This window comes from Erpetoichthys calabaricus, chromosome 11 (assembly GCF_900747795.2).
Source record: "Erpetoichthys calabaricus chromosome 11, fErpCal1.3, whole genome shotgun sequence".
Classification (NCBI taxonomy): domain Eukaryota; kingdom Metazoa; phylum Chordata; class Cladistia; order Polypteriformes; family Polypteridae; genus Erpetoichthys; species Erpetoichthys calabaricus.
Window position 1 is genome coordinate 121,919,435 of NC_041404.2, and position 14,265 is coordinate 121,933,699.

Here is a 14,265-nt window from a genome sequence, read left to right on the forward strand (position 1 = left end):
GTAAAACATTTAAATTTAAAATGCTGTTGTTTTTTTGTAGTTTGTGCCATCTTTCCTCTCTACAGTCATCTCTGGTCACCTGCCTTGGATTTGTTTACTAAGGGGTAATACAATGTGAAATGCTAGACAAATACAGTGGTAACCGAACAAAGGCTTGGTGAACACGTCATTCTTCCAGCAGAGCCCGGTGCTGTAGTATTTGTAAGATTATTCCATGTCTCATCTTCAGAGAAGCTAAGGATTCCAAGGCACTAAAGAGCCATTAAATTAGCACTGCTGTTTTATTCCTTCTCTAGTTTTTGTGAAACTTCCTGGAAATGCCCAAGCAACTTTGTACTTTGGTGGTGTCTTCTTAAGTGGAATGAGCAGGAACTCAGTAATTTTAAGCAATGCCATGGAGACATTCCAGTCATTTATTTTTGACTTGTGCCATCATATAGATGATAACACCATGTTTTTGTGTTGTTTTGTGTCATACTGTCATAATTCAAAAGTGGAGTAAAAAGTGTACTACTAGGCCACAAGCTAAGTTAAAGTCCTTTCTATAGTTTGGGATGATGATTATAGCAAATGCCAATTGAAAACATGAACCCATAATGAGGAAAAAATAAAATAAATGAATGAAAGCAGCTTCATATTCTGCATTATGCTGTGGTTGGTAGGTGGATGTTAATAAGCTGAAACAAGATTATAAAGTAGCATAAAAAGGGGTACTGCTTTCATTTCCTGCATGTACGTTTCTATATAAACATCCCTTTCATTTGCTATCTAATAGAGAGGTTACTTATACATGGACGCCTTGCTTATGGAAGTGAAAAACCTTCTGGAGCCTGGTCATTAGCCTGGTTAATGTTCATGGTTTCTCCTGGTACAAGTGTAAAAGGGATAAATAAATTCCCTTTTGTAAGCAGGGTACAGTAAATTGCTTCATGGCAAGTTGTTTTACTCAGCTTTTAACTGCCAAACAACTGATGCTCTGTGGCTGATGTGACAGGTGCAGTTGGGCCCCATACACAATCCTGTCAATCTCCATGGGGTATACAGAGACATGCTGCTTCACACTTCCTTGCCTTGACCTCTTGCATACTTTGTTTAATTAGGACTACTATATGGATATGTACAGTACTGTGCAGATGTTTTAGGCCACTCAAGATTATTTTTAAAGCAAGGTGGTATGTGTTCATTTGTTCAAGAGAATGCCATATAAAATTAGAATAAGGCCAAATACTGATACAATAAAAGGTATACATGTCTTGTGTTTTTTTTTTTTTTTTTGAAAAACTTAATATTATGCAAGAAGACTAACATAATGGGTTTGGTTTGCAAACATCTGTTTGAAGCACCCTAGCCATTCCATCAACAGTCAAGTCCTTAAGTATTTGGACAGTGACCCAACTTCCATAATTTTGGCTCTGTACACCACCACAATGGATTTGAAATAAAGCAATTATTATGTGATTGAAGTTTAGACTTTCAACTTGAATTTTTTTAACTGAATTTTATTAAAGAGTAGGCAAGCCAATGTACAAAGGAAAACACTGTAACATTACATAAAATATAGAAGTTACATAAAACAGTAAACCTTGAACTAAAAGAAAAAACAATTCATTTATAGTAACATATACATTTATAGTAGCGAGGGAATGAGAAAAAAAAGTAGCCTTACCTCTTCAAACCCATTGAATACTTGTTAATTTGTGCAATCATAAAGTTTGCCTACAATACCTAACTAAAGTAATAATTTTATTTAATATATGGGCCTTTATACCAGTATGACCAAGTCTTTTCATATTTAGAAAAGGTGTAATTTTTATTTGCAGTCATTTTTTCAAAAGCAGTGCAGAGGTCTATTTCTTCCAAGACATCAGAAAATTTTAAGGCAAAAAATGATTTCCAATGTCAAGCTCTAATACAGCTGCATACTTGAAGATATTTATAAAATTCGTTATATGAAATATTAAAGTGTTCATGGAGATACTGAAAAGACTGAAGGAGGTTGACGGAAAAATGGCAGGCCAATGTGTTAAGTCCATTTTGCTTCCATGTGCATAGATTTAAATCTGGGATTAAATGTTGAAATATCATTAAAGGAAGCATTTTGAGAGGAAGAGAAAATTCTTTATTTTTATGTCAATACTTCCAAACAAGCACTCCTGAAGAAACTAATCAAAGTTAATCAAAAGGAAGGTAAATTACATCTAAGTTGAACAAGCCAAAGCACATCTGCCAGATCCAAATATCCACTTATGTACTGCTCTATTTGATCCCAAAGTTTAGAATTGTCAAGAGACCACCATTGTCTCAGCTGATTTAGTATTACTACTCTATGGAAGTCATGCAGGTCTGGGATTGCCATACCTCCCAAGGGACTGAGTCTTGTCAGAGTTAATTTATTTATTCTGGGTTTACTGCCTTTCTAAATAAATTTAAATATATCTTTTTGCAAGGTTTCTATAACTTTTCTAGGAAGCAGAAAAGGAATGGTGCGAAAATGATATAAGACCTTTGGAAGTACAATGATAATGACAATGAGTTAAGACGCTTATTATCTTTATGAATGTTATTTAGGAAATTACTATTTATTAGTTCCTTTGAAGAATTTCTTAATGGTATACCCAAATATGATATTGAATAATTATTTCAATTGTATTTAAATTTGGCTTTCATTGTTGAAAGCATAGGGACAGAGATAGCTATACTAAGGGCCTGATATTTTGTGTCATTAATTTTATAAGAACAAGAAGTCAACTTAGTTTTAACTTTTTGAAATTATTCCAGGGAGATAAAAGGATCTCTTAAGGTAACTGGAACATCATCTGCATACAGTCCAATTTTATGTACTGCAGGTCCAATGTGAACACCCTGAATCCCCCGATTAGAACATATGTGCTCAGCAAAGGGCTCCATAACGAGAGCAAATATTAAAGGTGGGAGAGGGCAACCCTGTCTAGTCCCATTTGAAATGTCAAAGGGAGCTGACAACAGCCCCTCTGTAAAAACTCTAGCTGAAGTTTTTGAATATAATGACAGAATAGCCTTACAGATCGGTCCTTTAAGATTAAATTTACTCAGAACTTCAAATAAATATAGCCAATGAACACGATCAAATGCTTTTTCTATATCAAGAGCTAATAAAATAGTGGGGATAGATTTAGATTCAATATATTCAATAATATAATGAAATGTCTTGTGCTGTCTGGTGCTTGTCTCCCATGTATAAAACCAAATTGATCAATATTAATTATAGAGGGCAAAATTAAAGCTAATCTTGAGGCAATAATTTTAGCATGTATTTTCACATCAGAATTTAGCAAAGAAATAGGCCTAAAATTTGCAAGAGATGCAGGTGGTTTGTCCGGTTTGGAGACAGTAACCACAATTGCTTCAAGCATTTCTTTAGGAAACTGTAAATTTGAAATGGCTTTATTAAAAATATCACAAAGGTGAGGTATAAACTGGGCTGCATGTTTCTCATAATACTCATTAGTAAAACCATTACCTCCAGGAGCTTTGTTATGTTTAAGAGATTTTATAGCTGCATCAACCTCTTTTTGAGAGAGAGGGATGTTATGTTTCATTAACTGTTCTGTTGATACCCCTGGGAATGCTTCTTCAGAAGGAAATTCCTTAATAATTGAAGGATTGGGTTGTGGGATTTGGGAATCCTGATTTAAATTATATAATATAGTATATCCATCCATCCATCCATTGTCCAACCCGCTGAATCCGAACACAGGGTCACGGGGGTCTGCTGGAGCCAATCCCAGCCAACACAGGGCACAAGGCAGGAAACAATCCTGGGCAGGGTGCCAACCCACTGCAGGACACACACAAACACACCCACACACCAAGCACACACTAGGGCCAATTTAGAATCGCCAATCCACCTAACCTGCATGTCTTTGGACTGTGGGAGGAAACCGGAGTGCCCGGAGGAAACCCACACAGACACGGGGAGAACATGCAAACTCCACGCAGGGAGGACCCGGGAATCGAACCCAGGTCCCCAGATCTCCCAACTGCGAGTCTTCAATAGCTTGGGGGGTTTACAATCTTGTTTCTGTCTTTCCCAATGATAAAAGAAATTTTACTTTTAGTTATATGTGATTTAACCTTATTAGCCAACATTTTATTAGGTCTTCCTCTTTGTGCATAATATTTAAGTATAAGTTTCTTCATAGCTAATTCATATTTATTGAGCTGTCCCCTAATCTGCTTTATTTGATTTACCAAAGTAGATGAAAATAACTATTTTTTCTGAAGTTCTAGATTATGTAAACAAGTAAATATATTATACCTTCTTTCAGTCTGATTTTTTTCTTTAGATGCTAGCTGAAAAAGAACCACTCTCATATACAGTCTGCTTTATGTGCACACCATAATGTGGCACTGCTCAAAACTGAATCATCATTAGTATGAAAGAATTCTTTAAGAGACTGTTCAATCTGTGAAGAAGTCATAGGATAATTAAGTAAATAATTATTAAGTCTCCAAGTCCTGTTATTAGGTAAACCAGAGGTTTGCTCCAACTCTGAGAGAATGGACAGATGGTCTGACCAGGTTATGGTGTAGATGGTGTATGGTGCAGTGGATTCTCCATGATTGACAGGAGCCTGCTCAGTGCCCATCGCTCTGCCACAGATGTCAAACTGTCCAGCTCCATGCCTACAATAGAGCCTGCCTTCCTCACCAGTTTGTCCAGGCATGAGGCGTCTCTCTTCTTTATGCTGCCTCCCCAGCACACCACCGCGTAGAAGAGGGCGCTCGCCACAACCGTCTGGTAGAACATCTGCAACATCTTATTGCAGATGTTAAAGGATGCCAGCCTTCTAAGGAAGCATAGTCGGCTCTGTCCCTTCATCCACAGAGCATCAGTATTGGCAGTCCAGTCCAATTTATCATCCAGCTGCACTCCCAGGTATTTATAGGTCTGTACCCTCTCTACACAGTTACCTCTGATGATCACAGGGTCCATGAGGGGCCTGGTCCTCCTAAAATCCACCACCAGCTGTTTGGTTTTGCTGGTGTTCAGTTGTAGGTGGTTTGATTCGCACCATTTAACAAAGTCCTTGATTAGGTTCCTGTACTCCTCCTCCTGTCCACTCCTGATGCAGCCCACGATAGCAGTGTCATCAGCAAACTTTTGCACGTGGCAGGACTCCGAGTTGTATTGGAAGTCCGATGTATATAGGCTGAACAGGACCAGAGAAAAGTACAGTCCCCTGCGGCGCTCCTGTGTTGCTGACCACAATGTCAGGCCTGCAGTTCCCGAGACGCACATACTGAGGTCTGTCTGTAAGATAGTCCACGATACATGCTACCAGGTATGAATCTATTACCATCTCTGTCAGCTTGACCCTAAGGAGCCGAGGTTGGATGGTGTTGAAGGCACTAGAGAAGTCCAGAAACATAATTCTTACAGCACCACTGCCTCTGTCCAAGTGGGGGACTGATCGGTGTAGCATGTAGATGATGGCATCCTCCGCTCCCACCTTCTCCTGGTATGAGAACTGCTGAGGGTCGAGGGCATGGTAGACCTGTGGCCTCAGCTGGTGAAGCAGCAGCCGCTCCATGGTGTTCATCACATGTAACGTCAGAGCGACAGGCCGGAAGTCATTCAGCTCACCTGGACGTGATACCTTTGGGACTGGGGTGATGCAAGATGTTTTCCAAAGCCTCGGGACTCTCCCCTGTTCCAGGCTCAGCTTGAGGATGTGCTGTAGAGGACTCCCCAGCTGATAACGCACAGGCCTTCAGCAGTCGTGGCGATACTCCATCTGGACCCACTGCTTTGCTGACACAAAGTCTCCTCAGCTCTCTGCTTACCTGGGCTGCTGTAATTGTGGGTTGGGGTAAACTCTCACCTATGCTGGTATCCAGTCCAGAGGAGGCTCTATTGTTGGCATGGAGCTGAACAGCTTGACATCTGTGGCAGAGCGAAGGGCGCTCAGCAGGCTCCTATCAATTATGGAGAATCCACTGCATCCACTAAACAGTGTCATCTCCAGACAGAAGAGCAGCTTCAGCAACAGACTGCTGTCACTGTCCTGCTCCACTGACAGACTGAGAAGATCGTTCCTCCCCCAAACTATGCAACTCATCATTATTCCACCTGGTTGGGGGGGTAAACATTAACATTATACAAAGTTATTGTCTGTTTTTACCTGCATTGTTATCAATCTTTAATATTGTTTTTTGTATCAGTATGCTGCTGCTGGAGTATGTGAATTTCCCCCTGGGATTAATAAAGTATCTATCTATCTATCTATCTATCTATCTATCTATCTATCTATCTATCTATCTATCTATCTATCTATCTATCTATCTATCTGTCACAGGTGTCTGGTCACACTTATAGGTAATCTAACTTAGACACCATTAAAATATCCGACTACGCCACCCAGTTTTATTAAGAGACTGGGAACTCCAAAATTTACCAATAATAGCACACAGGTTTCTTTAAATTGGGCAGTGAGTAAACACACAATGAAAGACACAACAGTAATTTTAGAAAAAAGCAACAGTAAGTTCTATTACACAAAACAATATAAGGTACATTAAAAAGATAAACGAACATAAAAAAAACTAAACATATCAGGAATCAATTTCCCTTTTTTTAAAAAGGAAAATACACAGTCCACCCTCTAAAAGTCCGTTAAAAACAAGAATTGGAGTATACAACCTTTAGTGGCGCAGAGTCCAGTTTGTGCACTGTGTTACCCCAACACTTAATTGTTCAACTGTCCATGGATGTTGTGTCAAATTGTTGAATCCCTGTCAGCGTCTCTTCGTTGTTCCTTTTTCTTCCACTCTGGGCTCCTTGTGTGGCTGGGACCTAGGCACGCCTCATTCCTCATCTGTCAGCTTCGCTTTGTCCTCTCATGCGGCTTCCCTCTTTCGCTGGACCCACAACTGGCGTCTCCTTGTGGAGCTGTCTCTTCCTCCCTGGAAGTAAATGTTGCCGTCCTTGTGCCTCACGTCGTGCCAGCCAGGTACCCTTGTCTGCCTGTGACCCCTGTGCCCTGTCCAAGTGTCTTGGCAGCGTTTCCTGTGGACTGTCCCTCCTGCCTTCTGCTACCCAGGAGTTTATATTTACTTCAGTCCCTGCTGTTGTCAGTCCTGGACAAACAGTTTAATCAATGGCACATCTAAATTGCCTGGGTTTAACAATTAAGGAAAACACAAGTTAACAAAATGTATGGTTACCAAACATTAATAAGTACAGATATGCTGATTAGAAACCAATGTTTCCAAGCCAGGTAAATACAGACATCCTCCAAGGCCAGACTTCAAAGCAGTGACTCCTTTGCAATACAGCAAATACCATTAATAGTACAGATATGCTGATTAGAAACCAATATTTTGAGCTCATGCTGATCACCGCCTTTAAAAGCCCTTTTCTTCTGGTTCAAAAGGCCCTTGATGTCACTTGTAATCCATGGCTTGTTGTTAGCATAGCAGCATATTGTTCTTACTAGAACTACAATGTCCATACAGAAGTTGATATAGGCAGTAGTGCAGTCAACAACCTCCTCAATGTTCTCACTATGTGATCCCTGCAGGATATCCTAGTCCATAGTTCCAAAGCAGTCTCTCAGAGTCTGCTCTGCCTCAGGCGACCACTTCCTGAATGAGTGTGTGGTTGTAGGTAGCTCCCTCACTCTTGGTTTGTGGTGAAGCAGAACCAGGTTATGATGTGCTTTCCCAAGCGCAGGCAGCGGGGTGGAGCTGTATGCGTCTTTAACGTTTGCATACATTAGGTCAATAGTCCTATTTCCCCGGGTGTTACAATCCACATACTGTACTGGGAGAAGGCAGGTAATGTTTTGTCCAGCGTTACATGGTTAAAGTCTCCAGCAATTAGCACAAGTGCCTCGGGGTGCTGTGTTTGTAATTTAGCAACTGCAGAATGGATGATGTCACCCGCTATCTCCACGTTCGCCCGAGGAGGGATGTAAACAATAGCAACAATGACGTGTCCAAACTCTCTGGGCAAGTAATAGGTATGCAGACTTACGGCCAACAGTTCAATGTCCCTGCATCAAGTGGAGATTTTAACGTTAACATGTCCAGAGTTGTATTGACATAGAGAGAGGATTTCACTTTCTGTAAGGTCTATTTATCAACCAAGAACATATCGATACGAGAGTAAGAAGCATGGAACTTTGAATAAAAGGTAAAGCATCTCCATGCATCATATAATGATTTATTAAGTAAAAATTTTTAGTCTTATGTATAATCTACTACTATATTAAAATCACCACACCAAATTAAAGAAAGAAATTTAAGTTGATTAGAATTAGGAGGGGCATATGTGTTAACAATAGTATAGACATTATTATCAATTGATGCTACCACAATAATAAAACAGCCTACAGGATCAATCACTGTTGTCTGAATTTGTACAGATAAGGAGCTCTTAAATGCTATCAGAACCCTTCCTTTTTATGCTCAGTTAAGGAATAGAGAAGATTATTAAACCTATTATTACCGTATTTGGTTTAACATAACTATGTCTGGAAAAATGAGTTTCTTGGAGAAATAATATATTATAATCATTTAATAATGCCTCCTTCCACATAAGTGACCTTTTGAAAGGGGTATTAAGCCCCCAAACATTAAAAGAAAGTACCTTTAGGACCATATTGATCAAAGTATTTGCAGCAAACGACCAACATTTTAAAACCTAAATTAAAATTTAGTTGATTCTATATGCAATTGAAAATAGATGGGGTTGTACAATAGTAATTACACATAAAATGAATAAACATCAAACTATTATAATCAATAGAAACAAAAAAGTAAATATTAAAAAAAATGTCAATGCCCATCAAAGGTTCTTGTGCAGACTTCAAATTAGTATATATATTGACAAAACAGTCAAAAGCATACACAATCTAGCACAAGAAATTAGGAGGGGGTGAAGTTATATCTCAGCTTTAACGTAAACAGACGTTCCAAAAGTAGATCAACCAAAGTCAAAGCAGAGGCCATTCAGTCTCTAGTGCATCTTCTTGTATATAAAATATTTAAACTTCTAAGATAATGGAATAGTTAAGCCTGGATTCATATAAAGCTTGAGAGTGGGGAAAAAAATGCATTATCAGGTCAGTTAACAGTTTCCCAGTCCTTCTGTAGTTGCTGAACCTTTGTTCCAGCTTTAGTAAGGGGAATATCAGGAATATCCGACTTTTTTAGCAGGGCTACAGCTTTGGGTACAGCATTAAGAACGAACTGTCATGAGTTCTTAGCGATAATTAATTTCACAGGAAAGCCCCATTTATTAAATATGCCGTGTTTGCGAAATAGCGTTGTATAGGGAACAAATTCTCTTCTTCCAGCCAAATTCGCTGGTGAAAGATCCGTGAAAATCTTTATCTTGCTGCAAGGGTCTGGAAGAGTTTTAATGCTTCTTGCCGTTGGCATGAGCCTCTCATTAATGTGATAAAATTGCAGCTGAAATATAACATCCATGGGTGAATTTGCACAACCATGTTTAGGTTTAGGCAGTCTATGGCATGCATCTATTGTCAGATCCAGTAATTCAAGGTCTGGCAAGACTTCTTCTTCTTCTTCTTGGGTTGCCACAGCGAATCATCTTCTTCCATATCTTTCTGTCCTCTGCATCTTGTTCTGTTACACCCATCACCTGCATGTCTTCTCTCACCACATCCATAAACCTTCGCTTAGGCCTTCCTCTTTTCCTCTTCCCTGGCAGCTCTATCCTTAGCATCCTTTTCCCAATATACCCAGCATCTTTCCTCTGCACATGTCCAAACCAACGCAATCTCGCCTCTCTGACTTTGTCTCCCAACCGTCCAACTTGAGCTGACCCTCTAATGTACTCATTTCTAATCCTATCCATCCTTGTCACACCCAGTGCAAATCTTAGCATCTTTAACTCTGCTACCTCCAGCTCTGTCTCCTGCTTTCTGGTCAGTGCCACCATCTCCAACCCATATAACATAGCTGGTGTCACTGCCATCCTGTAGACCTTCCCTTTCACTCTTGCTGATACCCGTCTGTCACAAATTACTCCTGACATTCTTCTCCACCCATTCCACCCTGCCTGCACTCTCTTTTTCACCTCTCTTCCACAATCCCCATCACTCTGTACTGTTTATCCCAAGTATTTAAACTCATCCACCTTCGCCAACTCTACTCCCTGCATCCTCACCATTCCACTGACCTCCCTCTCATTTACACACATGTATTCTGTCTTGTTCCTACTGACCTTCATTCCTCTCCTCTCCAGAGTATATCTCCACCTCTCCAGGGTCTCCTCAACCTGCTCCCTACTATCGCTACAGATCACAATGTCATCAGCAAACATCATAGTCCACGGGGACTCCTGTCTAATCTTGTCTGTCAACCTGTCCATCACCATTGCAAATAAGAAAGGGCTCAGAGCCGATCCCTGATGTAATCCCACTTCCAACTTGAATGCATCCGTCACTCCTACCGCAGACCTCACCACTGTCACACTTCCCTCGTACATATCCTGTACAACTCTTACATACTTCTCTGCCACTCCCGACTTCCTCATACAATATCACAGCTCCTCTCGAGGCACCCTGTCATATGCTTTCTCCAGGTCCACAAAGACGCAATGAAACTCCTTTTGGCCTTCTCTAAACTTCTCCATCAACATCCTCAGAGCAAAAATTGCATCAATGGTGCTCTTTCTTGGTATGAAACCATACTGCTGCTCACTAATCATCACCTCACTTCTTAACCTAGCTTCCACTACTCTTTCCCATAATTTCATGCTGTGGCTCATTAATTTTATTCCCCTGTAGTTACTACAGTCCTGCACATCCCCCTTATTCTTAAATATTGGCACCAGTACACTTCTTCTCCACTCCTCAGGCATCCTCTCACTTTCCAAGATTCTATTAAACAATCTGGTTAAAAACTCCACTGCCATCTCTCCTAAACACCTCCATGCTTCCATAGGTATGTCATCTGGACCAACGGCCTTTCCATTTTTCATCCTCTTCATAGCTGTCCTTACTTCCTCTTTGCTAATCCGTAGCACTTCCTGATTCACTATCTCCACATCATCCAACCTCTTCTCTCTCTCGTTCTCTTTATTCATCAGCCTCTCAAAGTACTCTTTCCATCTGTTCAACACACTCTCCTCGCTTGTGAGTATATTTCCATCTTTATCCTTTATCACCCTAACCTGCTGCACATCTTTCCCAGCTCGGTCCCTCTGTCTAGCCAGTCAGTACAGGTCCTTTTCTCTCTCCTTAGTGTCCAACCTCTCATACAACTCATTCGCCTTTTCTTTAGCCTTCGCCACCTCTCTCTTCACCTTGCGCCTTATCTCCTTGTACTCTTGTCTACTTTCTGCATCTCTCTGACTATCCCACTTCTTCTTTGCCATCCTCTTCCTCTGTATACTCTCCTGTATTCCCTCATTCCACCACCAGGTTTCCTTTTCCTTCTTCCTCTTTCCAGATGTCACGCCAAGCACCCTTCTTGCTGTCACCCTTATTACATCTGCTGTAGTTTCCCAGCTGTCTGGTAACTCTTCACTGCCACCCAGTGCCTGTCTCACCTCCTCCCTAAACTCAACCTTGCAGTCTTCCTTTTTCAGCTTCCACCATTTGATCCTTGGCTCTGCCCTCACTCTCTTCCTCTTCTTGATCTCCAGCGTCATCCTACAGACCACCATCCTATGCTGCTTAACTACACTTTCCCCTGCAAACACTTTGCAGTCTTCAATCTCCTTCAGATCAACTCTTCTGCATAGGATGTAATCTACCTGTGTGAATCTTCCTCTACTCTTGTACATAACCCTATGTTCCTCCCTCTTCTTAAAATATGTATTCACCACAGCCATGTCCATCCTTTTGGCAAAATCCACTATCCTCTGACCTTCTTCATTCCTCTCCTTGACATCATACCTACCCATCACCTCCTCGTCTCCACTGTTCCCTTCACCAACATGCCCATTGAAATCCGCTCCTATCAACATTTTCTGTCCCTTGGGTACAATGTTCATCACATCATCCAACTCTTCTTTCTCACCCATTGCACGCCCAACTTGCGGTGCATATGCACTAACAACATTCATCATCACACCTCCAATTTCCAGCTTCATAATCATTACTCTGCCTGACACTCTTTTCACCTAAAAACACTCTTGACATACTGTTCCTTCAGAATAATTCCTACCCCATTTCTCCTCCCATCCACACCATGATAGAACAATTTGAATCCACCTCCAATCCACCTTGTCTTACTCCCTTTCCATTTAGTCTCTTGCACGCACAATATGTCAACCTTCCTTCTCTCCATCATGTCTGCTAACTCTCTCCTCTTACCAGTCATACTGCCAACATTCAAAGTTCCTACCCTCAGTTCCACTCTCTTTACTTTCCTCCTCTCCTCCTGCCTTCAGACACGTCTCCCCCTCCTTTTCTTCTCCTTCTTCTTCTTCAGTCAACAGTAGCCCAATTTCTGCCAGTTGGCTAACAGTATTGGTGGCGGTCGTTGTTAACCCGGGGCTCGACTGATCCGGTATGGAAATTTGTATTGTTGTCCGCATATTGATTTGGCAAAATTTTACACCGGATGCCTTTCCTGACATAACCCTCCCCATTTATCCGGGCTTGGGACCTGCACAAAGAAACACACTGGTTTTTGCATCCCCTGTGGCTGGGTTCAAGGTCTGGCAAGACTGCACAAAGAAATTTTTGCAAGTATTGAGGCAGCTGCATATTATCTGTATCCTCTGGGATACCTCTCAGTCTAACATTATTTCATCAGAAGTGATTTTCCAAATCGGTGATCTTACCAGACAGACTGCTTATTGTCTCCTCCATTTTGTTGGAAGCCATTACAATTTCACAAACCCAGACATTCTTGTTTCCATATGTGATGTGCGTTCTGCAATATCTGCTATGTTTCATTTAAGTGCCTTAATCAATTTCTTAACATTGGAACAAATAGATTTATGAAGTTCTTCCAGAAGTAGAATCATTCTTGTTCCAGTAATGAGCTGATCAGTAGTTTGCGCATCCAACTTATTTCTCACCTCATTTGAAACTGAGGATACCAGCGTAGGGGACAGGCTACAGGATCTAGAGTGGCGTGTTGGCCTCAGAGTTGAACCTCTGGAAGCTCCATATTTGTTTCTACACGTTGAGCTTCCTGGAGTACCAAGGAAGTCCAGCAGCTTCACTGCGCTGCTATTTTTAGACTTTTTCCCCATTTCTTATATGAAGTAATATCTCAAGTTCAAAATAAATGCTGAAAATGATAATTGTAGACACGCTTTGAAGCTAAACGGGAGCTCTAAAACTTGTGTCCATTCAGGTCTACATGGAAAACAGCCCCCCTCAGCTTGAATTTAAGGGGTTTACCAAAAATATCTTATGAGACGTTCATGAATGACAACCACTATGCATTGTCCCCCATTTCCAGGAGGCTCAAAAGTATTTGAACATTTTGGAACTCTAAGTATGAGGTCCAAACAGCTGTCCATGCAAGTTAAAACAGTCCATTAGTTGGCCGAGTAAACAAAACAAACCCGTTAGAGAGATAGCAGAAACATGAGGAGTGGTCAAATTAACCACCCGGTACAGTCCTAAAAAGAAGGAAAACACGGATGAACTTGGTAACACCAGAAGGTCATGACAACCACAGAAGACAACCATTCTGGATGATTGCAGAATTCTGTCTTTGGTGAAGAAAAACCCCTTCACAACTTTTAGCCAAACCAAGAACACCTATCACCTATACTGCCAAAGTTTATAATTGAGACATCGTGAAAGTAAAGACAGAGGGTTCACCACAAGGTGTAAACCACTGGTAAATCTCAAGCATAGGAATGACAGATTAGACTTTGCCAGGAATTTTTTTAAAGCATGTCCATTCCTGGAAAAAATTTTCTTTGGACAAAGGAATCTAAGGTCAACATATACCAGAATGTTGGAAAGAATAGACTATGGAAAAGAGAAGAAATATCTCATGATCTGATGAATACCACATCATCTGTGAAACACAGTGGAGGCAGTTTTATGGCAGGATCATGCATGGCTGCGAATGGAAGCCAGTCACTGGTATTAATTGAAGAAATGACTACTGCCAGAAGTAGCAGGATGAATTCTGAATTGTATAGGGCTGTACTGCCTGCTCAGATTTAGCCAAAGGATGCAAAACTAATAGGAGAATGCTTCACAGTACAGATGGTCAATGAGCCAAAACATACCGCAAAAGCAAATCGAGTGCTTTTCAATGTAAAGTACAGGGATA

At 40.8% G+C, this 14,265-nt stretch overlaps 1 protein-coding gene across 1 annotated transcript in view; it reads right to left on the reverse strand.

The window, feature by feature from the left end:
• Nucleotides 1-12,040, reverse strand: part of LOC127529729 (uncharacterized) — a 455,734-nt gene extending 443,694 nt beyond the window's left edge. Inside the window, exon 1 of the mRNA XM_051934321.1 lies at nt 11,186-12,040. Coding sequence (XP_051790281.1) covers nt 11,228-12,040 — 813 coding nt within the window. The 3' untranslated portion in view covers nt 11,186-11,227. The remainder of the gene's footprint in view (nt 1-11,185) is intronic.
• Between the last annotated feature and the right edge of the window lie 2,225 nt (nt 12,041-14,265).